This window comes from Melospiza georgiana, chromosome 3 (genome assembly GCF_028018845.1).
Source record: "Melospiza georgiana isolate bMelGeo1 chromosome 3, bMelGeo1.pri, whole genome shotgun sequence".
NCBI classification, from domain to species: domain Eukaryota; kingdom Metazoa; phylum Chordata; class Aves; order Passeriformes; family Passerellidae; genus Melospiza; species Melospiza georgiana.
The window spans coordinates 56,303,458-56,330,162 of record NC_080432.1 but is presented as its reverse complement, the minus strand read 5'-3'; the positions used below and the strand labels follow the sequence as shown (position 1 = coordinate 56,330,162).

Sequence of the window (26,705 nt, the reverse complement as noted above, 5' to 3'; positions counted from 1 at the left end):
TGCAGAGATACGTTGTCATTGAAACTGTCAGCAATTTCTACGACTGGTCACATAGAAACCATAGCCATTATGGGAGTGCTGAAAGATAACTTGTGTTTGTTACCTCAATACTGCAGAAGTCTTGTAAAGTTTGCTATATCAAACACGATTTCAGTTGATTTCTGACAAGCAGAAAAAAGTAAGGTGTCACATTTTAATTTATATTATTCCCTTGTCCCTCGTCTCATCCTTCCTCCCCATCCTCCAAGGAATTTTAATAGGAATTAAATATAGGAGAAAAACCACTCATCTTCTGAACTTCTCTTGCTACCTCATCTCGTAATTGAAATCAAGGGAGAATTCATATTACAAGCTAATTTAACCTGACTTCTTTTTAGTCTCTGGTAAATGCATATTGTCCTTATTTGCAGCATCTTAAAAGATTGTTATGTTGGCATTTTTGTTCAAGGAATAAAATCTGAAGAAGTACACAGCATTCTGTGTTGTCTGTAGCTTTAATCTGCTTTTATGCAATGGATTAATGGATGGACTGTGCCTGCATATGAATCTTCACAGCATGAGTCATGGACTATTGAAGAGTATTTTTATATCCTGACAGTTCCAATTTTGTAATCAAATTGGGACTTATCAATAGAGCTGATATCTTTTCTTATTTACAGAAGAAAAGAGACATGTTCTTTATCACAATAACGGGGTTAATAGTCTGGGTTTCCAACCAGAGGAATATAATATAACAGAAACAACTGTAACTTTTTTACACAGCTAAATAATGGTTTGCACTCCAAAGAAAGGAATGTAAGTAAACCTCCCCTTTGGGAAGAGAGAAGGGGAAGGAAACGAAATACATTAATTCACTGACTTAATCATAGTGGTACAATTACTTATCTTTAAATGTTCTTTTAAATGGGGCAAAACACATCTCTCTTTATAAGGTCCTATCTGCTCCATGTATTTTACTTACGTTTTCTACCAGTCTTGCTCCATCACTCCTGTGTGCATTAACCATTTTCAGGAAAGTTTGGAAAAGAGCATCTTAGATATTATGTAAACAAACCCCAGTGATCAGATGGAGAGTAGGCATCTGAGTTGCTGTCAGCATTGCAGGGAATGCAGAGAGAATTGTCTGTGACTATTCTGCTTGTGCATGTAGTGGAGAGCCCATGGGAGATGCAGGTTCAAGCTGCTCACATCCTGTGGAATTGTGTGAAAAACTTGGAATTACTACATTTGCTGGGTTTTAAGGAGTCCAAGGAGACAAAATAATACAAAGCAAGTCACTTTAGGTCCATCCAGTTTCATGGGGTGTTATGTGTATACAAGAAACAGTGAAAACTTACTGTTATTGAGTATAAACATTTTAACACTTTTTTTTCCTTTTCCTTATGAACAGATTTAAGAAATTTTTCTGGACTAATACTGAACTGAATGCATCTGAACTGAAGGAAATGTTTTCAGATTGCTCTCCTGATAGAAATTGTGCAAAAATGGTACACTGAGGTCCCTGCCTGCACCTGTGGGAAGACTGTAACAGTATTTTTATATCACAGTTTATTGGCCCATAAAAGACGATATGTAATAACAAATGTAACAGTAAATTTATGCAATAGTAGTGGTTCCCCTCCCACTGACTGGACATGAGTGATCAAAGGTCTTTGCAAGAAGATAAGCACAAGGTTAGCAGAACTTCCTCCAAGTTCAGGGAGTCTTCAAGAAGCATGCAATCTGACGATTATTTCGCTAGGAAACTTAAAGCCTTGAACGGTAGCATGGGTCCTCCTGTTCCTTCAAATGCCTCTAGCAAAGCTGAAAATAATCAAACAAATGGTACACCAGCCGTGCCTAAAATGGGTGTTCGAGCAAGGGTATCTGAATGGCCTCCCAAAAAGGATTGTTCTAAGGAGCTGAGTAAAGCTGCTTGGGAAAACAGACCTCCAGCCAGTTATGAAGGTGTTGGCTCCGTACTTCCAAATGGACAAAATGACCAAAGTGATGAACAGCAAGAAGAGCTAGAACTGGAATTTACAGAGGGAAAATATTCAATTGGAGATCTTTTTGTTCATTCACCTCAAAGGGGTCTTCATCCCATAAGGCAAAGGAGCAACAGTGATGTGACAATAAGTGATATTGATGCTGAAGATGTGTTAGACCAAAATGCTGTTAACCCAAATACTGGAGCAGCTCTTCACAGAGAATATGGCAGTACTTCTTCAATTGATAGACAAGGCTTGTCTGGAGAAAATTTTTTTGCAATGCTGAGAGGATACAGAGTGGAAAATTTTGAACATAAAACCCTTGCTCCTTTTGGATTTTCTGAGTTTTTCCACTGTGATCCTACGGTTTCTCCGAGTCTACATGCTGCTGCACAGATTTCCAGGGGAGAATTTGTCAGGATTTCTGGGTTGGATTATATGGATAGTGCCCTACTTATTGGTCGAGACAGGGAGAAATCTTTCAAGAGGAGACTTAAATCAGAAGCAGTAGAAACATCTTTGTTTAGAAAATTGCGAACAGTTAAAAGCGAGCACGAAACTTTTAAGTTTTCATCAGACCTGGATGATAGACTTGACAGAAATGTTCGTTCTTGGAACTGTCAGAAATGTTTTGCACATTATGATGTTCAGAGCGTTTTGTTTAACATAAATGAAGCAATGGCTACCAGAGTAAATGTAGGAAAAAGAAAAAATATCACCACTGGAGCCTCAGCTGCGTCACAGACTCAGATGCCAGCAGGCCAGACTGGAAACTGTGAATCTCCTTTGGGAAGCAAAGAGGACCTCAATTCAAAAGAGAATTTAGATGCTGATGAGGGCGATGGGAAAAGCAATGATTTAGTATTGAGTTGCCCTTACTTCAGGAATGAAACTGGTGGGGAAGGAGATAGACGGATCGCACTTTCTAGGGCAAATTCAGCATCTTTTTCTTCAGGTGAAAGTTGTTCTTTTGAATCCTCTCTGAGTTCCCATTGCACAAATGCTGGTGTTTCAGTACTGGAAGTACCAAGGGAAAACCAGTCCATTCACAGAGAGAAAGTGAAGCGTTACATCATAGAACACATTGATCTTGGAGCATATTATTACCGCAAGTTCTTCTATGGAAAAGGTAAATTTTTCTAATGCAACTGTTCTGACGTATCCATGTATCAGATTTAAGTTGTTTATTAAAGATTATAGTTTGTTCTCCTTCTTCTTTATGGAGAGACCTAGGTATTCCAGAGAATCTTGAAAGTCCTTATTGAAATCAAGCCTGTTATTTTTGCTCTCTCAGGGCAAATCAGTGGGTTATGTATGGTTGTGCAATAACTGTCTGAGTTCATTAAGTGATTTAATGAATGGTCATATAAAATAGCATGTAAGTTAACTTCTCCAACCCAAACTTTCTTAATAAGCAGGAGGAAAAGATGTCATTTATATCCAGTGAATGCACTGGAAATACTGATACTCAGAGTGGAAATAATTATTTCCTAAAAGACGACTCCAAAAGAGAAAGTTTTATTATTGAGGCTTCTGAGTCTCTTCTAGATTCAACTGTCTTCAAGTGTGTCTTGAGGCCTTTCTTATTGTATGCACATTTATTTACTTCTTAAATAGAGACCTTCTGATGTTTAGTTTTTCAGCATAAAGAAGGATGTCTTATGCCCTTCTCCTAGCCTTATAGCCCTTTCTTTTAGGATATGTTCAGTCTGCAAACTGCCAGGATACTCTTGTCAGCATAGTAATTATCTTGGCTTTAACCATTATTCAGATAAACTGTTTCTACTTTGTGATCAACTTTGATAGTCTGCATTTAGTACTGGCTTGTGCAACGTGGATGAAATCCCTGGTTTTGTGGGAGAACTCCAAAATACCTGTCTCTGTCCTTTCTGTATTATGAATTATAGTTAGATCTTGCTTTTACTAAAAGAAAAGAAAAAGTCTGCTTCTTTGTTTAAAAAACTGTTACAGCTCAATTCTTGTTCTTGAAATCATACTTCCTCTGCTTTCTAACTATATCTGAACATCAGGAAATAAGCACGGTGCTGCTGCTCCTTCCTCCTGTAACCCTTTAAAAGGGACTCAAAAGAGGATCCAGTACAGTGCTGGTCACAATACAATAGAAACTGAGAATATATTAGCTGTAAAAAAACTGCTTAAAAGGCAAGGAAGAGAAGAATCTGGATCTGTGATGGAAGAGGAAAAAAAAGACCCACAACTAAGCAAGGAATGGGCAGTAAATTCACAGGTTCAAAATGGATTCCAAGCTAGACAGGTTGTAAATGATTTAAAAAGTGTTGAGGGAGTCAGAGTGCAAGACAATGAAGTGAAGCTTTTGACAAAAGGGTGGCACATTTTTTGAGGGGCAGAGAGAAGAAAAGATTGGCATTCACATAAATGAAAGGAAGACTGTCAGTAGACAAAGGTGGTGGCAGGATGGGCAGGGGGAAGGGGGAGACAAGAATTAAGCCAGATGAAAGAGGACTTGTTTGTGAAGTGCTTTTATCTTGGATGAGTTACAAGTGCTGAAGTGCGGAACACTTCTGTGAAGAAAAATCTTGTCAGAGAAATTATAAAAAGAAAATGCAGATGCATACTCAAAGCCACTTTACATACTATATAATGAACAAACCTAATGACCTTTCTGGAAAATTGATGTGCATGTAATTAGTTTTTATTAACTTCTGTTCTGAAATAGTATCAGTTTCTCAGAGTTTTGTCCCACATAGTGTAACACTCAGAAACTTGAATGGTTACTAATTGTTCTCTAGGAAGAGTTCTTCAAAAGTAAATATGGTATGACTCATTTAATATCCAGTAGTGAATTGTTACCTTCTCACCTTTACAATGATATGAAAGCCATGGCCTGTTCTGCATTATCTTTTTATAAAGCAGTAACAGAGGCTAAATGAGAGAAATCTGTATCGAATGGCTTTTATGATGCAATAAGTCAGGGCGAACAAGCTGATGAAACTAAAATCTTAATTTTTAATATCTGCTCTATTAAGGGATGAAGCACATAGGGAATCATCTCATTAATTCTAATTGAATACAGTTCTCACCTAAGCAAAACTTAGAGTGGACATAGGAAATAATCCAGACATTTTCCACTGGGCACCAAGATGTCTTGCTGCTGGCCTGAACTTATGTATGGAAAAGAAAAATAGACATTTATGTTCATACTGGGTCTATGTGATGCTCTTCCATGACAGTGTGCTCTCCTAGCTGATTTTTAGATTTAGTTGTGCAGTTTAATTTTGTTAAAATCATTGTGCTAGGATGAAACAACAATTGAGTAAACAATAGTTACTTTTACATACTATCACTGATTTCTGTTGCCTTTAGGAAAATATATATGAAAAAGAAATTGCTTCCTGAACATTTCATTTTGTTCCCAGTTTTATAATTGGCACTTGTCAGAATACTAGTTTTATTTCTGTTTTAAGATGCATGGAAGAAACACCCTGGCATGTGTAGCACTAATTATTCCATTCCCTTTCAAGAAATGTGAGATTTGGGATTCAGTGTTTTCTGAAATGAGTTGTAGTTTTATACTGCATATTTATAAGCTTTGTAACTATTGTTAAAATCAAATCCATTGCAACTGATATAAAATATGTTATATTTATTGAATATATTGTCTCAGTTTTCAGTTGAGAATTGCAAAAACTAGAATATATTTTTTATCTCATTGTTTTGATTATCATTGATTTGTCCATTTCCCCTTGTACAATTATCCTCATAATTCCTTGAGACTTCTTTATTATTACCATGCTTTTTATTTGAGGGATGCTTGCAACTATTTAATGTTACTGATGCTATCTGCTGATAGGGGATTGAAAAAATGTCCTAAAAGAAAAGTACAGGCTTAGCAAGGTATTGATACTAACTCAGTTTTGTACAACTAAGACTTTTGTGTTAGGAGAAAAATTGACAACTATTCCTCTAAATGAAAAAGTAAAAAATGACAAATATTTTAGCATCTCTCTAGATCTCAGCTAGAAAATAGCACTTATTTTCTTCTTTTCTCCCCTACTGATTCTTTTAAACCAACATAAACACATTTAAATGAGTTTAATGAGTTTGTACTTTTTGAAATTAAAAAACGATGTCTTGAATTGAAAATGTTTTCCCCAAATCCCAGTATATCAGTAGCCATGCTATTCAATTTAATTCAGCTTCCTTACTTTTCTTCTCTGTTTTATCTATTTTATTTTTAATGAATATAAATGGTCTGTTTGGGTTTGTGTCTTTCATGTTGTACAAGAAATTTGTAGGTATCTGCACACACTTGTATTTTTTTGCTCAGTAATACTGCAGCCAAGAAATCTAGCAACTGTGTGCAACAATTTACAACTGTGTGCAAGATTTCCATCAAAATGGAAAGCTCTAGACTTCTAACTGAGGAATTTACCTTATGTCAAAGCCTGAATTTTGCAGCTGTGGGGAGCTTTTATGTTATTGGAAATGTTTGATGTCTGAACTTCTCTCTCTCCCTTTCTTTGTGTTCTCTGTAAAGTCCTGTTCCATTTAATAAAATTGCCCATTTAGACTCACAGTTTTAATTTAACACTGGGAAGTCCATAAGGTGTACATTATTTATCCATGCAGGTAGAATTCTCAGACTGGGAAAGGAATGTAGTTGGAGAGCAGGAGCAGATAATTTAATGCCTGCACCTCTTTGATTCCAGGTGTTCCTTCCAAAAAAAGTTGTAATGTGCTGATGCTCCTTTTCCTTCCACTAGGAGATGGATTGGAACCACCTACATACATCATAGATAGATTTTTGAAAGACTACTGGAAACTTAATTTAAACTTGATTTGAGAAATAAGACTGTCCTTTATGTAGAGATTATTTCATTCTTTTGCATTAGTTCCGAGATTATGGGTAACTTCTTATTGAAAGACATTTTGGAAAAAACTTCTTTTCACATTTCTATAAATACATTACTTTAAAAAAAGTACTAAACTAACTAAAAAATGCTAGCAAAATGCTTTTTTTTTTTTTCAATCCAGACAATCTTTAAGGAGAAATTAGTAAATTAATTGTTATCTAAAATATGGGATTATAGTATAAATTGGATTGGAAGACATTTCTGCAGGCCATCTAGTCTAATTCCCTCTTTAAAGTTCCCTTTAAATGTAGGTTTTAAATAAGTTGCTCAAAACCTATTTCCCTTTAGCTGTGGCTTTAGGTTTTTTATACTACCTGAGGATGGAGACTTCACAATCTCTCTTGGAGACCTGTTTGTGTTGGATTCCCCCTCTCAGAGGCTGCGTATTGTGATGGTTGCATCTTGTTCTTTCACTTTGTACCTTCTAGAAGAGTCTGATTCTCCTTTCTCTACAAGCTCCCAGCAGCTCGTGGGATCCAGCAGTTATTTCCGCTGTTAATCTGTTCTTCTTCAGCTCCACAAGCCCATTTCTTTTAGCCTTTCCTCATCTGTTGTATTCTCCAGCCCTCTAATTGTCCTCATAGTTGTCTGTTGGCCAGGCCCACTCTGTCCAAAACTGGACACTGCTTCTCATGTGCCCTCAAACGTGCCAAACAGAAAGGCACAATGTTCTCCTGAGCTGCTGCAAGGCTCTTGCCCAGAGTGTGGTTGCCCTCCATCTCTGCTGGGAGGTCCTGCTGGCTGCTGCAGCCTGTGCTCACAGTCCTCTTCCACAGAGGCTCCTGAGGCAGGGGGCTCCCAGCCTGTTGTATGAGCTTGTTCTGTTCTACATGCATTTCTGTGTTGGTCTTCATAAGGCCTTTCCAGTCTGTTTTCTTGGATTGTCAAAATGAGAGCTTGTTTTAAACTGTGAGGTTGAAAAGTTTAAGTGGTTTAAGAGTTGCTTCACATGCAGCTCAGCTGTCACAGCTCAGCAGTAGCTGCCTCCAGGAGAAGAGGAGAGTGGGAAGTGAAATACAGACACCCTACAGCTGCAGGATTTGTGTGACTTTGCCCTTACCTGCTTTTGTTAGAACTGCAAGGATTATGTATTTCCATGTCTATGCTGTGCACATACTCCTGATACGTTAAAAGCCTGCTGGTTATTCCCCTTCATCTGTTGCACCCATCTGCAGTCCTAACCTCCAATACATGAACTCTTCTTTCAGAGTTGGTCATGGACAGCAACTTGTTGAGGATGAACTCCATCCCATCATTTAGATAATGTAAAAATCTATTAAACAATAACACCTCCACCATCAAATTCTGATAAACATTTTAGTAATTGGCCACTAATGGCAATTTGTATTACTGACCGCAGTCCTTTAAGGTCAACTGTCCAGCTGTTTCTGCCCACCTTATAATTTGCATGTCCAGACCATGTCTTTTCAATTTAGCTACACAGATATACTGTGGGAGACTGTGTGAAAAGCATTGCTAAAGCACAAGTGGGTGACATTCATTGCTCCTTCCTCATCCATAAAGCCAGTCACACCACTGCAGAATACAACTGGATTGGTCATGCATGATTTGCATTCTTTAAATCTATGCAGGCTGTTTCCAAGTATCTTTTTGTCCTTCATGTGCCTGGAAATGTCTTCCCTGAGAATTTGTTCCTTAATCTCCCTGGGAACTAAAATTTGCCGTGGCTGTTCTATGGCTTCCCAGACCCTCTTGCCCTTTTTTACCGGTGACTGTAGCTACTCACTATGACCTTTCAAAGGTGTTGAGAAGGAGCCTCAGCACAGGTCCTGATTGGTCACATGGAGTTGAGTGTGCCTGTTCTACTTAAATGGTCCCTAATGTGATCCTTCTCTTCAGCTCATAGTGCTTTACTCTGCCAGACTGGACCAGTTGCCTCAAGGATGAATTTGACTATTCATCAAACACTTAAGAGTTACTACACTCAGTTTTCCCTTGTTGAGACCGAGTTTGCTGCTTGGAATGTAAAGTTGTGAATAAGAATAAATCTTATTTGTTTGAAGACTCCTAGCTTTTATTCAAGATTATATGTAGATATAGTTTCTCCAAACTAGTTTCCTATGGCATGAAACAAAAATATTAATTTTGCAGTAAAAAAGGGGAAAAATATTTCATAATAGCAGCTGTTGCAGTAATTTATATGATATGAGTGACCATTTTGCTCATCAAACTTAGCATTTGTGATTTATGGACTTATTGTACAGTTCAGAAAATCACCAGCTGGTGTATTCACAGACCTCATGGTTCAATTAAAAATGATCTCTTTTTCTTGCTGCAGAAATGTTTTTGGGATTTGATGAAAATTTTCTAGGGGATTCATACTTTACTCTTATCTCTTCATTCATTCCTGTGTAAAAGAGCATCAGAACTACTTTGGAATAGATGAAAATCTTGGACCTGTAGCAGTCAGCATCCGGAGGGAAAAGGTTGAAGATGCTAAGGAGAAAGAAGGATCTCAGTTCAACTATCGTATAGTTTTCAGGACAAGTGAGGTAATGTTCATTCCATAATTCTGCAAAGCAATGGAAAAGTTGACTTAGAGCTTAGGATACTAGTTTTTTTTTGTCTGGGAGTACATTACTAACTTCAAAAGTAAATCTCTTAGAGGGAAAGATTCCTGTACCTTTAGTAAATGTAGCTGCTCCTGAGCAAAGTTTTCCTTTTCCGCACCACATAAATTTTTTGTCATTTTGGCTGAGCACCCAAAAAGGAGGTAAGTTGGCTGAAGAGAACTGCAAGGTGCAAGCAAGGGAACAGATGTTAACACAGCTAAAGATAAGTGTGGATCAGGCTGCTTGATGTTATGTTTCTAATGATGGAAATGAAAGATTAGGAAATGTAGGGATAAAGGGAGCTGTAAAATAGGAAAACTAGTATAATGACTTATTTGTACCTTTTCATTTTGTTTAAAAATACTCTCTTAGAAGTTTTTTGTGACATGTTTCTATGTACTTCTATATGGATGATTTGCAGAAGGAGTATTAATATATTTATAAAATAATGGTATTACTTGAAAGAAGAATTTGCTTGTGGTTGTTGTGTGCGAAGTCTCATAACTTCGATTTCAAGCAATTTAATATCTCTTGGTAAAAAATTTCTTTATCACAGCAACTCCCTTAGATTTGTATGAAAACATACAATGGTATTATTGTAGCAAACATCTGTAAATTTTTTGGAATCCTTAGAACTACTGATTTTCATTTTGCCTAGGATATAGAGGAGTGTTAGCCAGACCTCCTGATATAACTGGGCTCTTGTGCTTTTGCAAACAGATGTAAAAACAGACATAGATGTAGATATAATTTTTGTTTACAGTTTAGGTTTGTTTTTTTCTATAGCCAAAAATGGGGTGTCCATGTATCTTTATGTGGAAAGGTGGTCCAGGTGACCCAGTTCTAAGAAATTACTCTCTTTTTGTCAAATCCAATGAAGATAGAACAGCATAGATAAAATAATAGGTGAATGGGCTGTAGCTTAGCTCACATGTCCAGCCTCACACTTGACTACTGTGTTTGCTAGGGTAGTATGGTAGAATTAACTGGTTTTAGTTTACTGGTGTCTTTAATACTTTCCCCTCCCCCAGAAAGGGAATATGAATATTCTTAGCAATTGTAATGAATTATTAACATGCTTCATTAATTTCTTTAAGCAAAATTGTATTTGTCACTTAGAAATTGATAGCTTATCTGCTCTTTAAAGTTATTTAATATTTTTTTTTACTGGCTAAAAAAATAAATTAAAATGAGGATATTTTTCTTTCCATTTCTTTTTCCCATGCTTTTGCTAAACCTTTAAGTTTTTATCTCTAGGGTTTAGAGTATTATAGCTAAAAATGTTTTGTGTGTTGTACCTTTACTGCAGCTTACTACACTTAGAGGAGCAATTTTAGAAGATGCTATACCATCCACTGCTCGTCATGGCACGGCAAGAGGTCTGCCTCTCAAAGAGGTGCTGGAGTATGTAATACCAGAGCTGAGCATCCAGTGCCTGAGACAGGCTTCCAGCTCACCCAAAGTACCTGAGCAGCTGCTTAAACTGGATGAACAAGGGGTATGTAGCACATGGCCTTCCTTTTAAAGACTATTCCTTAGATAAATAGAAAAAAAAAATTAAATATTTTGCAGAGAATGCTAATTAACATGGATCTGTAATGCAAACCATTCCGTTTCTTGGTTTTAGAGAAACTTGCCTATTTTTCGCTGACAAAATGAAGTTTGCTTTTCTAAGCAAATAGTTCTTAAAATACATTTCAGCTGAAGGAAATAAATATTGGTCTGTGGAGATTGTCTTTCAATGGCTGAGTGAAAGGTTGTTAAGTTTTAACATCAGTAAGAAGGGATTTTCACAATCTGTATTTGCACTTAAATATGAAAATACATCTAACACATGAATGCACATGAAAATACATCTAACACTAGTAGTATTTTGTGGGGTAAGGAGGCAAAGCATGTTGTGTCTTAAGTCTCTGCATCTAAAATTTATGGTTATTTTTTACAATACAATTTTATAATATATATTTGTATTTTATGAATTTGCTGTATTGTAACTAGGATAGAATACTTCTATATTCGCAGAACTGAAATTGTGATTGAGACTACTGAATTAAATGCATGGCAATAAAATATTATTTGAATGGCTTAAATTTTGAGAGAAAACGGTAAGGTCTATTAGGTTCAATAAAAGTGAATATGCTTCATTCAAAGCTAGTAGTTAAATTTATGGTTTCTGAATATTTTGTGAAGGACACACTTGTGATGGTTTTTAAAAAATGTCATTTAAATTGAAGATTTTACTTTCTAGGTGAAAATTAGTATCTACCAATTGAAGTCCAATCCAATGATTGAACCAGTTGAATATGATGGTGCTATGGTGAATTTTTTATTGCTGACTCAGTTTCAAATGTAGTGATTGCATCTAATCACTAGTGGTGTCTACCAGAATTCCTTGTGCCTGTAACAATTGCTCGAAACAAAGCATGTGTAGTCAGAGAAACAGAATTGGCTTTTTTTGGATGGATTGTTACGCTATCTTTAGTACTGTTTACTTAAGCTAATTTTAGTACTTTTGTTCACATTGATGTCTGAGAATGGTGTTGATTTTGCTGAATGTTGTTGTTTTCTTCTGTATTTGTCAGTTTTTCTGGTAAAACAATACAGGGAAATCAGAGGCACTGAATTCTGAATCCAAGAATTCCTGATGTGCTCTTGCTCTCTGCTGTTTGAGCTTCAGAGTGAGTTTAGGTTAATCTAGTAAATAATATTCACTTCAGAGGGGCAATATCTTCAAGGCAGTATTGAGTATGACTGTGTTTGATCTGATTTGAGTATTTCTCAAACTCACTAACAATATTTCCCAAAAAAATGGAAATTGAGATTGTCTGTTGAAATGACCAAAGTGATTCTTTAATCATCATCTCCTTATTTGGAGAAGCAGCAGTATATAACACTTTTATTTTGCATGATCAGTTCTGAAGTTCAGTCCTGTTATTAAATGGGCTGTCAGCTGAAAATATGTAATATTAATATACCTTATGTGCCACTTACTACAAGGTAATTACTTGAACATAGACAGAAAGCTGTGCAAAGAGCTGGCATGAGATCCATTTTTGGTTTTAATCCTCTTAGGTACTTTAATGCATTCAGTTTATTAATCAAGTAAATACAAAAAGAGTTATGCTTGGCAAGTGAAGGTGATGACTGGTGGAAATATCATGAATTTAAAAAGATGAATTATGATCTGGAAGATTAGTACTGTCACCAGAGTGATATGAATTTTGTCTAATGGGGTATTAAATGTTGTCATATTTCCTTAGCCAACTGAAGACTACTTTTATGTTTTGATTTCATTCTCTACCTGTTAGATAATTTTTCTGTGACATCTAATATGGATTATGAAGGAAATATGTGGCTAAATTTTGTCTCTAAAAATGGCAGTAGAAACCAGTTGTAAATTGGATGGTTGACCTAATTTGAATACATTAAGAAATTGCCTTTTCCCAATTTATTCTGCCGTATGATGCTCATCATTAAATTCAGCTGTATATTTGCAAGAAAAGTCAACATTTTATCTGCTACTGTTGTTTTTTTTAAGCTTTATCCAATTTCCCCCTAGTTTCCTTTTCAATTTCTGCTAATGGTTGTTTATTGTATATGGTTTTTGGTTCCCCTAACATCCCTCTAGGGATGCTCACTTCTCTCTGAGCTGTAGGATAAAGTTTAAAAAGAACCAAAGAAATTAAGATTGGTTGCAGTGATATTTAGTGGCAATTGTGCGTCTAATCTCTTGGTGTTCCTTGATAGAAAAGAATCTAAAATCTTCAAATGATGGAAGTCAACAAGTTCTTGTTACATGGTAAATAATCTGTGCAAAAATTTGACAGGATGCCAAGATTCAGTAGTGAGTGATTCTGACAAGAACACAATCATTTTGAGTCACGAAGGACTGATGTGCACCTTCAATACATATCACATACTCAAGCAGCTCAATGGGTTTAGCAGGTTTTTTGTGGTGTCATGTTATTAAAATGTTCTCAGTGTAAAATATAACTAAATGTAAAATTTGTGAGTTGGAAATAATGAAATTGGAACCATGTCTGCAATTATTTTCTCAAAAAAATTTGAACAAGCATGTGGTACCGTTTCAAAACTGGCAAACTTTATCAGTTTTAAATATTCTGATAGTTCTTCATGCAAGTGAAATGTATGACATGAGAAGATCCTGCCAAAGCTCATTGAGTTATTTCCCTTTTAGACACTGACATTCTAAATGTACCTTGATCTTCTGTACAGCCACCATGATCTTGGCTGAGAGTTCTTTTACTCAGATGTTCTGATTTCATAGTTGTGAAGGCTTTAGCACAGAGGCAGGAGATTGAGATTACTGTAAAAGAGCTTGCAGCTTGTTTAGCAATAGTGGTTTTTTTATAGTATTGGCTTTGTTCAGAACTGTATAGTGTTCACAGTACTTGTTTGTCCACAAAGTCAAATCCCAGGATTACTTCATATCTTGGGCTGGTGAGTCTCAGATCATCATTTTCTATGTCTCTTAGCTCAGTGTTTAAACTGTGAGATATTGGATTGTTCTTTAAGATAGGCATATACTTCAATCCTGTTTGGAATATTATGCAGGAATGACTGGCATCCACAGAATGAAAAAGTGTGACTAGACCAAGTATTTTGCCCAGGTGCCTTTTTACTCTTAGTTCTTGTCTCTATTTTTGGTGGCTCAATTTAGCATTTAACTTTACTTGTCAATTCTAGTGTGAAGTCAAGGAAATCAACTTAAATCCCCTGTGGTTTAAGCTAAACTATTGGACACAGGGCTGGTATAAAGGTGACAGTGTGGTCACCATCATTTAAAGTCTTCTGGTATATGTCAAGTAACAGCCCTGCTTTCTGACATCTAATGTTTGTTTGACCAGCTATTTTACAGTTTCCTTCATGAACTGTTCATGCTAGCTTTCTGCTGAATAAAATAGTCCCCATTGTGCAATCTGGAACCTTTTGGTAAATACCTAACTCTCTTTAAAATGGGGATCAAGGAAGCACTTTGAGTAGGGATGGCACCTAATGCCAGTCAAAAGGAAATGACAGGAGTGAACCAGTAGCTCTAAGTTTCATGGGTCTGACTCAGGCAGCTCCTATAGTGCATCCATAACCCAGAATCCCCTTTTATCTCGGATGGCCATCCATCTTACAGCTTCTGACTCTCCTGTCTTCTAGGCTGGCCAGGTGAAACCTTATTCCTTATTCCTGTCCTTCGCTCCCAACTGCTCTCTGGTCAAGGGAATTCTGCCAGAGCAGGTTCCCCAAGGGCTCACCCCTACACAAAGCCTTTATTCCCTGAGGACTAAGGGGAAGCAGGCTGTTGTTGTCACCTTTGGTCTAACAGAAACACATCCAGCCTTTGCATAACTTGCATTTTGGACACTAATCCTGAAGTTTGATTAGGAGAGGTCTACAGCTGGAGAGTTGATTTGAGTCATGAATATAGATAAGCGCCTGAAGGGAATCGGGTGTGACTCATGGCCCCTGTCAGTTTGTGAAGCTCTGGAAGGTGTTGGTTAAGAATAATAGGACTAATCCATCCATGTGGAGTTTCCTCTTTGTCAGTTTAAGTGTGCATAAAAGCTAAGAGGAAAATGGTCTGCTCAAGAAGTAATGATCTCTCTTTATGCCTAATGTTTTATGGTTTTTGTACTTTATTTTTGAATAGATGTGATTTGTGTAATGTTCCATAACTGAGAATCTCTTTAGCAAAACTATGTGACTGCAATCTAATTTCTTGTTTTAAGTATACTTTTAAAAATGGCATATAGTTTTGAACAGTGCATGATTTTATGGGGAAGGCAAAAGATGACGTAGAAAGGACTGTTCTGAGGGTCTGTTTTAACTGAACTACAGTGAACTTTAAAGGGTAAAAATGAGGGAAGATAAACTCACCTTCTTTTAAAGCTGAGAAAAAAAGACCAATATACAAATATTGCCAATTAAATTTTTCATACCGTAGCATGAAGTAGAGTGTGCTTTTATAGATAACAAAGTGAAAAGTCTTTGTACTGCTTTTATCTGTGTTTGAATAGTGCCAATCCAGTTTTCTTTCAAGAGTTGGAGGGTGTCTTTTGTGGATTTTTTCTTTTTTGTTTTCGTCCTGTGGTGATTTAATTTCCCAAATCAGAACACTTATTTTTTCATTTTCAGATGCCTTCTGTCGGGAGTTATAACAGTGTTATATTTTAATTGTGAATATTTATTCTAGTATTGACTTTGCTTCTGTAAATTTTCCTTTTTTTATTTTATTTAATTTTTAATTTCAGCTGAGTTTTCAACATAAGATTGGTATCCTTTACTGCAAAGCAGGCCAAAGCACAGAAGAAGAAATGTATAACAACGAGATGGCAGGACCAGCTTTTGAAGAGTTCCTTGATCTACTGGGCCAGAGAGTACGGCTAAAAGGATTCAGTAAATACAGGGCTCAGCTGGATAATAAAAGTAAGTTATGCTTCAAGCTACGGGACAAAGGGTAAAAATCCAGTTGATCTTCTGTAAATTATGTTGTCTTTTCCTGCTCTTGACTTCGGGTTTTGAATAGTAGGGTTATATGGTAAATGAGGAAGATGGAACATATGGTAAGAACATGTATCAAATTTTTTCTGAAAGGTCATTTGCTTTTTCTGTGGCAGTAGTAGAACTGAATATCAAAGCAGTTTATTTCATTTGTTTTAATTTAGTTAAAATCATACTACATGAGTAATATTTCCACAGGTACACTTCAACCATCTTATTCTTTCAAAGGCAATAAAATATATGTATTTCAAAATATGGAGTAATTTCCCTTATTTCAGCTGAACATACATACTTGCTTTTACCCAACACACACATGCAGTCAAGTTTTCTGGTTTCTCAAACATGCACAGTAAGCATGTCCTCATTTGTCAGCTGATAATTTTTAATCTACCTCAGTGCTGGGTTAGTACTGCCATTTCCCCAGGTCTTTCCAGTTCCTTAAGTGCAGTAGTATAAAAATTTAATTGTACAAATTGGTTGGATTTTACAGCAAAATAGGAACTGAAGTATTGCTGTTTAAAAAAGCCAATGAGATGTTAAGACTCTTCCTTATTAGTACTGTTTTTGCTGCCCTTAAATTTAACTTAAATTAATTCTCAGTTTAATGATGTTTTAGCAGAATTTTGATGGCTGATCATATGAGCTGTAATCTAAGGATGTCTAGTTATTCATCTACTTCATTTTAACATAGTGTCAACCTAGTGTAAGCACCACATTTATTTCCAATAATGTTATTGCCTTTTTCCTTAAATTCGTGCTTGTTTCCCTTTAATAATTAGAGCTAGAGATTATTGCATCCTAATTTAGAGACTATTGCATCCTATTTCAGTACAGAAAAATAACAAATCATTTTTCAAATTAATTTGTGGAAATACATATTAACATGCTCTTTGTTATATGTATATGCTGTCATATGCTGTCATATCAGACTTCTGGAATGCATTTATAAATAGGGATGAAAAATTAAAAGGAATAAGGGATGTTTGGGTTTGCTTTTTTTTTCCCCAAGCAGAATGTGACTGAATATCACCTAGTAAGTTGTACATATGAAAACAAATGCTGATCTGTCAGCAAATTCAGTTTCTATATTTGCTGTGCTTCTGTATGAACTTACATTGCTGATCAGCATTGTGTATGTATCAGTAATGTGATTTTAATGTTTTACAAAGTCTCTGTGCCATTAACTATATTGTCCTGTCATAGTGTGTCCTCATCGTTTGCAACAGGCAAAATGGAATTAAGAATTCAAAAAGATACAGTCTTTAGTATTATATTAAATGCAAAGTACATTAAGTATCACTTAATGTATCACATTAGTATCACATTTAAGTATCATATTTTTGTTATATTTAACAATGCAATAAGTATTACTGTGTGTCATATTTAGACTTACATGTTGTTCTGACTGCCTGTAGGTTCAGAGGGTTGTGATAATGTAGTCTCTGGGAGCTATATTTTTGGTAGACACAATGTTTCAGTAAAAAGTCTTACTTAGTTCTTGTAGGAGTAAAATTTATTGTTTTTATATTCTCGAATGCTTGATGAGCTGTGAGGTTTTTCTCTAAAAAGTTCTCTTTTTAGAATTTATTTATTTTAAACAAGTGTTTATTTAATATTTGGATAGGTAATTAGTCCATTTCTTATGTAACAGAGAAAGTAGAATGTTGTGATGGGTTTCCCTGTCTGCCAAATAAGCCCCCACCTCTTGTGTGCTCACCCACCCTCCAGTTTGTGAGTCGAGATTGAGTTCAATGAGTGAAGGGAAGAAAGGAAAAAAAACACCTGCAAAAAAAACTCCCAAACAAACAAAAACTCCAAAACAAACAACAACAACAAAAACACCCAATCAACAATGAGAGCACAACCCACCACTGCATCCATCAGGCAACAACACAACTGATGCAAAGGCAGTCACTTGCCTCCTGCCATTAGCTGACTGATGCCCAGCCATTCTCTGAGCCACATCTACCATGAAAAAACTCTCCCTGCTCCAGTTTTTCCTGCAGAACATGACTTTACAGGGCATGGGATATGTTTTTGGTCCATTTGATGGGCTGTGTCCTCCCAAGCCCGTGGCCAGCCCAGCACACTTCCCGGGACAGGGGCAGTGTGGGGGCAGAGCTGGCGCTGTGCAGGCACTGTGAGCCAAAGCTGGATCATCGGTGTGTTGCCAGCACTGCCCTGGTCACACAGACAGCACACAGCACCACGTGGGCTGCCATGCAGAATTATAGCTGCATCCAAGCCAGGCCCAGTGCAAGTGTCCAGAACATATGGAACGTATTAACTATAAATTCTCTTCTGCCCTTCTTTAGTGCAGGTTTAGTGGCATGCAGTTCCAAACCCCAAGATAAAGAAATAAGAAAATTAAATGAAATTTTACTAATTCAATACTATATAATTTGTTTAGTATGTGTTTTAAAACATACCAGTCTACTGGAAATAAGATAAAATGTTTTATTGTTGGAACGTATTTTCTCATTCTGTCTCTTCAAAACTGGCTCTCTAAAATGCCACTGAAAGGTTATAATGGAATTGGATTTTTAGCTAAGATTTTGAAATTGAAGAATGCAATAAGGTTTCTTTCTTTTAGCAACACTTAAGTAACAAACTTCAGTTGAAATGATGCTTTTTATTTCTTATGCAACTGTAATCTGTGTTTAATAAATGAAGTTAATTTAATTATCATACAGATATAACTGATACACCCAGCACACTCACAAATTTATGTGCTCCTAATTGTATACACACAAATATTTTTAGATTTAGGGCTGCACATAAAGAAGTGTATATTGATATACTTTTAACTGGAGAACTAACATGGCTAATTTTTTGATTTTTTGATTTTTTTTTGGAATATAGTTATACTCTTCAGAACTGATCAAAACTCTGAAACCTTAAACAGCATGTTAAAGAGTGTACTGGAGAATATTTATTGCTACAGATAACATAAAATTATGCTAAAAAATAAATGAACATGGAAAAAGACAAGAAAAATTGGCAGTTGTCTTCACTCAATAGGGTGTTCAGTAGAGTTAAACCTTAAACTTTTTTAAAGTTCATTGTACTTACTTAAATAGTCTGTACAAATTGAAGAATAGGAATAAAAAGTATTAACTTATGACTACAGTATAAAACTCATTTACTGTAAACATCACAAAATGCTAACTATTAATAAACTTTCTAAATAAAAGAAAGTGTTAAGTCATATAATATATTACATTTATTTAAATAATTTTCAAATATATGTAGTATGCACATGTTTATGTTTTAAAAATGCCTGATCTGCAACATGTGTCTTAATGATAGGTTTGAAGTAGCCAGTTCACTTTTGATAAAGTATGGATTTAGTCAATTGTCCTTATTATTGTTTAAGTAACGAAAATACGTGTTATATAAAACTACACTGAAGTAGTGTAGTGTTTTGTTTTTATTGTGAAATGCCAATATATTTAAAATTAGTTTATTTAGGTCTCAGAGACAGCAAACTCTTTGGGTTTTTTCCTGCAGGACCCCTCTATGTCATAATACAGAAATAAAGACTAGATTTTTAGGTGATGGAAACTGGTTTTGTTCAATTGTAAAAAATATAGAAGTTGTTTAAATAGATTTAAATCACAGCATGCAGAGTGGTGTCCTAAAAAGTAATATGAATATTCTAATTTACTGACCTTCTTGCGATTAAATTAATTTTCAGCTGATTCAACAGGAACTCATTCCCTCTATACTACCTATAAAGATTATGAATTAATGTTTCATGTATCAACAATGCTTCCCTACATGCCCAGTAACAGGCAACAGGTATGTCTCTTTAGCTTTTTATTGTATTTTGCATTATAAGCGTTTCACATTGAGTGCTGGGGTTTTTTATTAGTTTTGGTTGAAAATGGAATTGTTTTAAAAGAAATATGATCAATTATATTTATTCTCTTGAAATAGTGTAAGACGTTAGAAATCTTGTAAGAGTTTATTCTGTATAATTCAGGAACTTATCCCATGTACCCTATTTCATTATATTATTAAAAGGCAATATTGCCTCTCGTGAATATGTTATTTTTTGGTTTAGACTGAATTCACATCTTATGTATGTTTTAAACATTGAATGGAATGAATCAGGAAAATAGTCTTATGGTTAAAACATGCATGTAATAAGATTTTTAAAACTATTCCACTTAATCCTTGTATTACAGATCTTGAAATGTTTATTAATGTGTGAGCTTAGTAATAGTTTTAAACGTATCCTTCGAGGTGTCTGTGAAAACAGAAAATTGGAATGTATTTGTCTTATTTCTAGAGAATTCCCTTTGCTTATGCAATAATTCAGAATGCTTTCAAAGCATTAAGGATGGCTAAAAACCAGCACAGCATCCAAAATGTGCAGTGCACCAGTAAGGTTACTCTGTCTTGCCTGTCTAAGATATTTCTTGTGACTTAATTAAAATGTACAAGCACATTTGGTATAATATATCAGTATTAATGCCTAACAGAAAAGCACTGGAATTGCTCATAGATCAGACTGATGGTAGTTTGTAACTTTCTGTGCTACTACTCTGTTCCTCCAGGTATGCAGAAGTAAGTGTTGATTTATGCAGTTAGTTTTGGGATATTCTCACCTTGCCATGCGAGGTACAATCATCTCAGCCATTGTGGAAGGTTGTCATGAAATAAGGATGCTGTCTCACTTTGGTTTTGAACAGCTCACAAAAGATGCTTACTGATTGATTGTTGAACCATATGGGAGTTGAATCTTTCATGTCTGTCCTATCAATAGGTCTTGTGTGAGCAGAAAGAGATGTGTCAAGGCAGCAAGAAAAGTATAAAAGTGCTGAAATTCTTCAGAAGAGATAAATAAAAATAACAATGGAAGGAAGTATATCGTGTCATGTATTTGAAATAATCTGTGCATAGAGCTCTGAACAGTTTGAAAAGCTGTTTCAAGTGAACAGTTAAGACATTACACTTAGTATTTAGATGTGGTTTAAAGGAACTAAATTAGGAATCAAAAGACAAACTTTTCACCATATGAATAACACAAAGTTTAGATGACTCACTTCCTAAAATGTGTGGCTTTTAGGAGACAGAGTGTTCATCAGACACTCAACTGTGACATAGCTAGTAATCAAGGGATTGGATCTTCATTACTGATTTCAGATTGTTCTGCTTCTCTAAACTTCCAGTTGCATCTTTTTACCAAACAGGGTTAATTTGGTAAACGCATCAGGAGTTGTTCTGTCTGTAATCAGTCTAACAATCTTTGACTGGAAATGCATGTTAAATAGGGAAAACTGTATCCTACTAAGACGATATAGTACACTGAATGAGCTTGCCTTAAAAGAAAAAAATTGATATTTTTGTAGCAAATCACAGGCACTGACAGTAAATATGGCCTTACTTGGAGTTTAGTACTTTTGTTGTCTTTCATGAATTTTCCTTGTTTGTGAGAACAAAGGATATCCTCTTGCCATGATCCACTTATTTTCATAGTTTTTTGCTGTTTGTCTGTCAGCTTCACTGCTGTGTTGCTCAGCCACCCCCTGTTACTGTCCTTTCACTTCTTCCTGTGCCTTCCTTTCATTCTTATAATTTCCTTATATGTCTTTCTTTCTAGTCAGGTGCTGGTTCTTGTGTACAGGAAAACCTTTCAGTTTTAACTCCATGGTTTTCCCTAGCAACAAGCTCTCTTTCCACAGTGTTTTAGTAAGCTCTCATCATTGTCTCTTTAAAAGGTTCAGTATTTAGCAGAAGCACTGTGTTGTTATTCATGGTTTTCTTGGGATCAAAATAATGTGGCAGTTTTCCAAGTTCAAGCAGTATGCCTATCTGAAGACCCACCACATTATTTTTCAGGTGATGAGATCTATCAGTGTTTGCACAGCATGTACACTGTCTTAATGAAATGTGACAAGTGCACCCAAATTACTAGAATTTAGCCAGCCTTAATGTGCAAAACAGATTTATAATAACTGTTTATTTTTTTTCTCTTACTGTTTAGCTCCAAAATACATAATGAAGTCTCTTCAGGGTTTGGCTCACTGCATACCCAAGTAAGGGGAAGTTAGAGATCGCAGTAAATTTCCTGTTAGGTTATGTTAGGAATGAAGCCCCCATTCAATAGTTATTTTCTACTAGCATATTATGAATGTACTGGCTGAGGTTGTTGCATCCTTTCCCCATGTCCCTTGTTTGGTAATGACTGGGCAAGGTATTCAGTCCCTCCTAATCCACGATGGTGACCTTCAGTGAGCAAGCACTGAGCATTGCTTGTGCTCCAAATACCTGTGAGCCAAAAATAGGCCGCACCAGAACTGTTTGTTGCTTCTTCCAGGATATAACTACGCCCTGCTTGGTCCCTGATCAGGACATCCCTCTAGTTTTAGAACCAGCAGGAGATCCAAAGAGCAAGGTAATTTTTATTTTGGCTGCAACGTAGGCTGGGAATTTTCAAGTCAGCTGCTCCTTCCCTAGGACGGAGAAGACAACCAGCCCTGGTATGGCCAGTTCCTTTTCCTTTACTGGCCTTTTCTTCAAAGCAGTTCAAGGCTTTCCCCTTTAAACTTTACCTTTGCTATGTTCCTTTCCAAATCATTCCCTTGCAAGTTTCCCACTCACACATTTGCAGTCTGCTTGTGTTCACATGGTCAGGCTCGATTAATCCAAATCTCTTCAAATAATAAGTTTTCACCTGGTTTTATGAAAACTTGAAAATTAAACAGATATGCAATTATGAAATAAGCTTGTTGCGTTTAACTACTGTTAAAATAGTTAGGTAACAATACCTGTGGTTATACCAAACTCAGTTGATCAGAGCTGTTGAAAGTGCTTTTGCCATTCATTTCTGGTTTTGGTACTGGCTAAGAAACCAAATTGAAAATAAAACTTTTGAAACCACTTATTTTAGAAATGTGCTAAAATAAGTTTGGAGATTTTCTTATTTGACTCTTAACACTTCATAATTTAATTGAATGAAGAGTATATTTCACTGCTATTTCAACAAGAATTCCTTGTTGTTTTGCGGTTTGACAAAGAAAATAATCCTACTGAAGTGGGTAGATTTTTAAGGCCGAGCACAAGCTGTTAATATGTAAAGTTTTAAGACAGTTTTTTCCTCCAGAGATGCATATCTGAAAATTAAGAATTGAGTCACTAAAATCTGAGAATAAATATAATAACTATAATTTAGTGGAAATAACTTTAATCTAATGGATTCTGCTTTTCTAACATATTTTCCTGACTGGAGTCCCCTTTTTGTGTCTTATATTCTTACATAACACTTCACTGATTTCCTTTTGGCTGCCTATCATACTTGATTAGGTTTATTTTCAAATTCTAACATGACAATGATGGCTCCTTTACCGCAAGTAATTCTCTGTAATCTCTGCACCCAGCTGAGAGTTCCTGTCAACATCAATGCTCAACACTGGCATGAGATTCTTTAGAGTATGTTAGAAAGGCAGATTAAAAAAAAATTTTACAACATCCAAAACCCCCCAAACCTGAGCAGACCTCAAAATGAGAGAGGAAGGGGAAACTGAGAACCTGAAAAGACCACCCAAAAAACCTAGGAAGCAAAAGTTGGGAGAAAAATCTAGGCTATAGAATGGAAACTAGAAAAGGGTTTCTTATAGATCATTTTGTTGAGTTCTGGTTTCCTTCAATTCCTTTTTCATTTTCAGTATGCTGTCCTTATCTCCCATTTCCCAGAGAGGTATGTGTTCCCTCCTTCTTCTCCATTCAATACTTTATTCTTTTCCTGTTCCTTTATCCTATCCAGAGCACTTCTTTCCATGTTCCAGATCACCCCAATTTAATTCTCCCCACTTTAGAAGTTCTTTGCATTATGATCCTCTGTGCACAGCCACAACTGTGCTTTGCCTTTTGCATTGTGTTTAAGTTGACTGACCACTTGTGCATGACAACTGTTTATAAGTGTTACACTGGTTTTATTTATATACTGAAGAAGTCACTAAGATCTCTACAGTCTTGGTAAGGTTCTTAAAAATAATGACCTGTCTTCCTATTTCTTTTTTTGTGCTTTGTAGAGGTTTCCACTCTTGAAAAATATCCTAGGGGTAGGATATGGGCACTGTCATACTTTTACAAAGTCTTAGCTAGTAAAATTTGAAACGTTTCTAAAACTTACCTTCAATTAAGTGAATGCTGTTCTTGCTTATGCTATGTATGATGGCAAGCAGAACCTCCTAAAGGGGTCTACAAAAGCAGAAAATATTCTTGCAAGCAATGATTACCTTAAAAAATAAATATACCTTTAAAGAGGATTGCATCTTCATTTTTATAATTTACTCCATGGAAATGTATAGGCATGAACCACTGTAGCAAGAACAAGTAATTGGGCACTTAGTGATACAACAAGGGCAGAAATGAATCACCTTGTACCTCCTAATTGGAAGGTTGCTTACAAATTTAACGGAGTTGTAAATTCCAACCTGTGTGATAGTAATAACTTCTAAACGTTAACTTGTGCTGCCCTACTATGATCTAATTGTGTGGCTCACTAGATGAGCAAATTAAAGAATATCTGACACACTAAGTTCTGTGATCAGTTCCTCAAAGTGTACTTCTGTGTGCAACAGTCTGTGCATCTTAAATGGCTCAAATAATCATTTTAGTCTTAAAAACCTGAGAACTTGACTGAGCCACACAACAAATATTGTTTTCTGTTTTTATGTCTGTTTTCAAGTTTCATAAGAAGTCTTATTTCTTTATCTGTATTTGGGATTTTGGTTATGTTTAAAATAATATAGATGTACTTAGTGCTTTAAAATTGTGGCTTTGGCCCTTCTGCCTACCTTCAGAATATCATCCTTTATGTTATTTTGAGAGTTATAATGAAAGGGTTATGGATTCTAGGCTTTAGCATGTGCAACTTTGCTTTTTGTTGTTGGTAGCTGAGGTAATAACTTTTAGTGGAACTGGAAAAATGCAACAAAATACTCTTATTAGAAAGATTCTTTTCCATGAAATCACCTTCACAGAGACATTTTCACTTGCTCTGTCTTTAAGTTTCCAAGTAATTTTATTCTTAAATCCTTTTGGTTACACATGAGCTGAGGTACAGCTGTGTCTTTATGCTATTAGTTTACAATGCAAGATCTTTTATTTTAATGTAGCACCTCATATTTTAAATGTAGCATCTCATATTTTAAATGTAGCACCTAGTAGACTGCTTTTTTTGTTTGTTAATGTAGAAAATTTGAAAGTTACAATATTCTTCCATGAAGAAAGTGAGCATCATTTTACTGTGTTATTTTGTTGGGGTTTTTGGGGAGAAAGACTAGTAGTCCCTTATTGCTGGAAATATTTTGTAATTTTTATTAAATTTTAGCTTATAACAATGATTTAGTACTTTAAATTAGTTCTTAAATATATTTTGATGATAAAAGCTACTAATTACAAGAACAAATTTTTAATTTAAGAGTTCCTAATAGCTGTTCTTTCTCCATGAGTCTTGGTTCTGTTCCTCAAGTATGCAGTTGCTAACATTTCTGATGGATATTCATAATAATATTTTTTCTAAATTAAGATCATAATACTAAGGACAATATTTAATAGTGTTGTGAGGTGGAAAAGGAAGTTTTATTGAGACATAGAAGCAATATTATATTTTTAATATAGAGACAAATATTACACTGTAAAGAGGGAATGGATGTACTGTTTTCTGGATAGTGAGAAATGTCAAGTGATGCAATGATTTTTTATTACTGAGGTGCTATATTAGTAAGAATAAGAGAAACACATTTTTCTTGTAGAGTAAAATATAAATGAGCAGAAACTATGGAGAACTAGTGTGGGGATGTGAGAAAATTCATTAGTATGTTTGTGAACTTAGTCTAATTTCCTTTCCCTATATTTTTGCAGTTCTGACATCCTTTACATGTTGTTCTCCATGATGCAATAAAAGTTATTTCTGAAAAATTATGCTTTATTTGTATTGGTTTGGATTGATTTTTTTGTTTTTTTCCTAAGCTGATGAATTTATGATTTTTTAAATTTATTTTTTAATAACTAATTTTTCAATGCATATTTCTTGTCTAGCTGCTAAGGAAAAGGCATATAGGAAATGACATAGTTACCATTGTCTTCCAAGAGCCAGGAGCACTTCCTTTTACTCCAAAAAATATTCGTTCCCACTTTCAACATGTATTTGTCATTGTCAAAGTGCATAATCCATGCACTGAAAATGTGTGTTATAGGTGAGTAGGACCTTATAACTATATAAGTTTGTTACTAAGACTGCAATGCAACTCTGTTTTCTGGATGTTTTCTATTTCTTATGGCTATTATGTACTCAATTTTAAAATTTCTGCTGCACTTCCTGTGAATTTGAAACCCCAGTGTGTCCCTTACACACACATAGAGTTATGGAGCACAATTTGTAGATTCAAAGGGGCATGTGCAGAATTACATGTTGCTGATTTATGGCCACAGAATGGGGATATAACAAGTTAGTGAAAATAAGATTTGCAGACACACCAATAGAAATTAATTTAGAACTTGTATTGCATGTTTCCTTTTTTAAAAGAAAATTATTTAAAGCATTTCAGAAGGTCCTTTAACCTGTATGAATCCCTGAGTATGACAATATGATGAGTCATAGCCTTTAAGCACATAAACAAAGACTTTTGGAGAATGGGAAAAAAACATAAATTTCAGATTATTTTAACTGTCACATTTAAGTCACTGCATCATGAATTTTAGCAAGGTAACCAAGGTAGAAATCACATTTCTGAATGGAT

General features: G+C 35.5%; 1 protein-coding gene across 5 annotated transcripts in view; it reads left to right on the top strand.

Annotated features, from left to right (window-relative positions):
- Positions 1-26,705, top strand: part of SIPA1L2 (signal induced proliferation associated 1 like 2) — a 129,293-nt gene that overhangs the window by 55,013 nt on the left and 47,575 nt on the right. For all 5 annotated transcript variants that reach the window (XM_058020056.1, XM_058020059.1, XM_058020058.1 and 2 more), the window contains exons 3-8: positions 1,391-3,099; positions 9,245-9,378; positions 10,748-10,936; positions 15,702-15,876; positions 19,649-19,752; positions 26,005-26,162. In XM_058020056.1, the coding sequence (XP_057876039.1) occupies positions 1,635-3,099; positions 9,245-9,378; positions 10,748-10,936; positions 15,702-15,876; positions 19,649-19,752; positions 26,005-26,162 (2,225 nt within the window). In that variant the 5' untranslated portion in view covers positions 1,391-1,634. The remainder of the gene's footprint in view (positions 1-1,390; positions 3,100-9,244; positions 9,379-10,747; positions 10,937-15,701; positions 15,877-19,648; positions 19,753-26,004; positions 26,163-26,705) is intronic.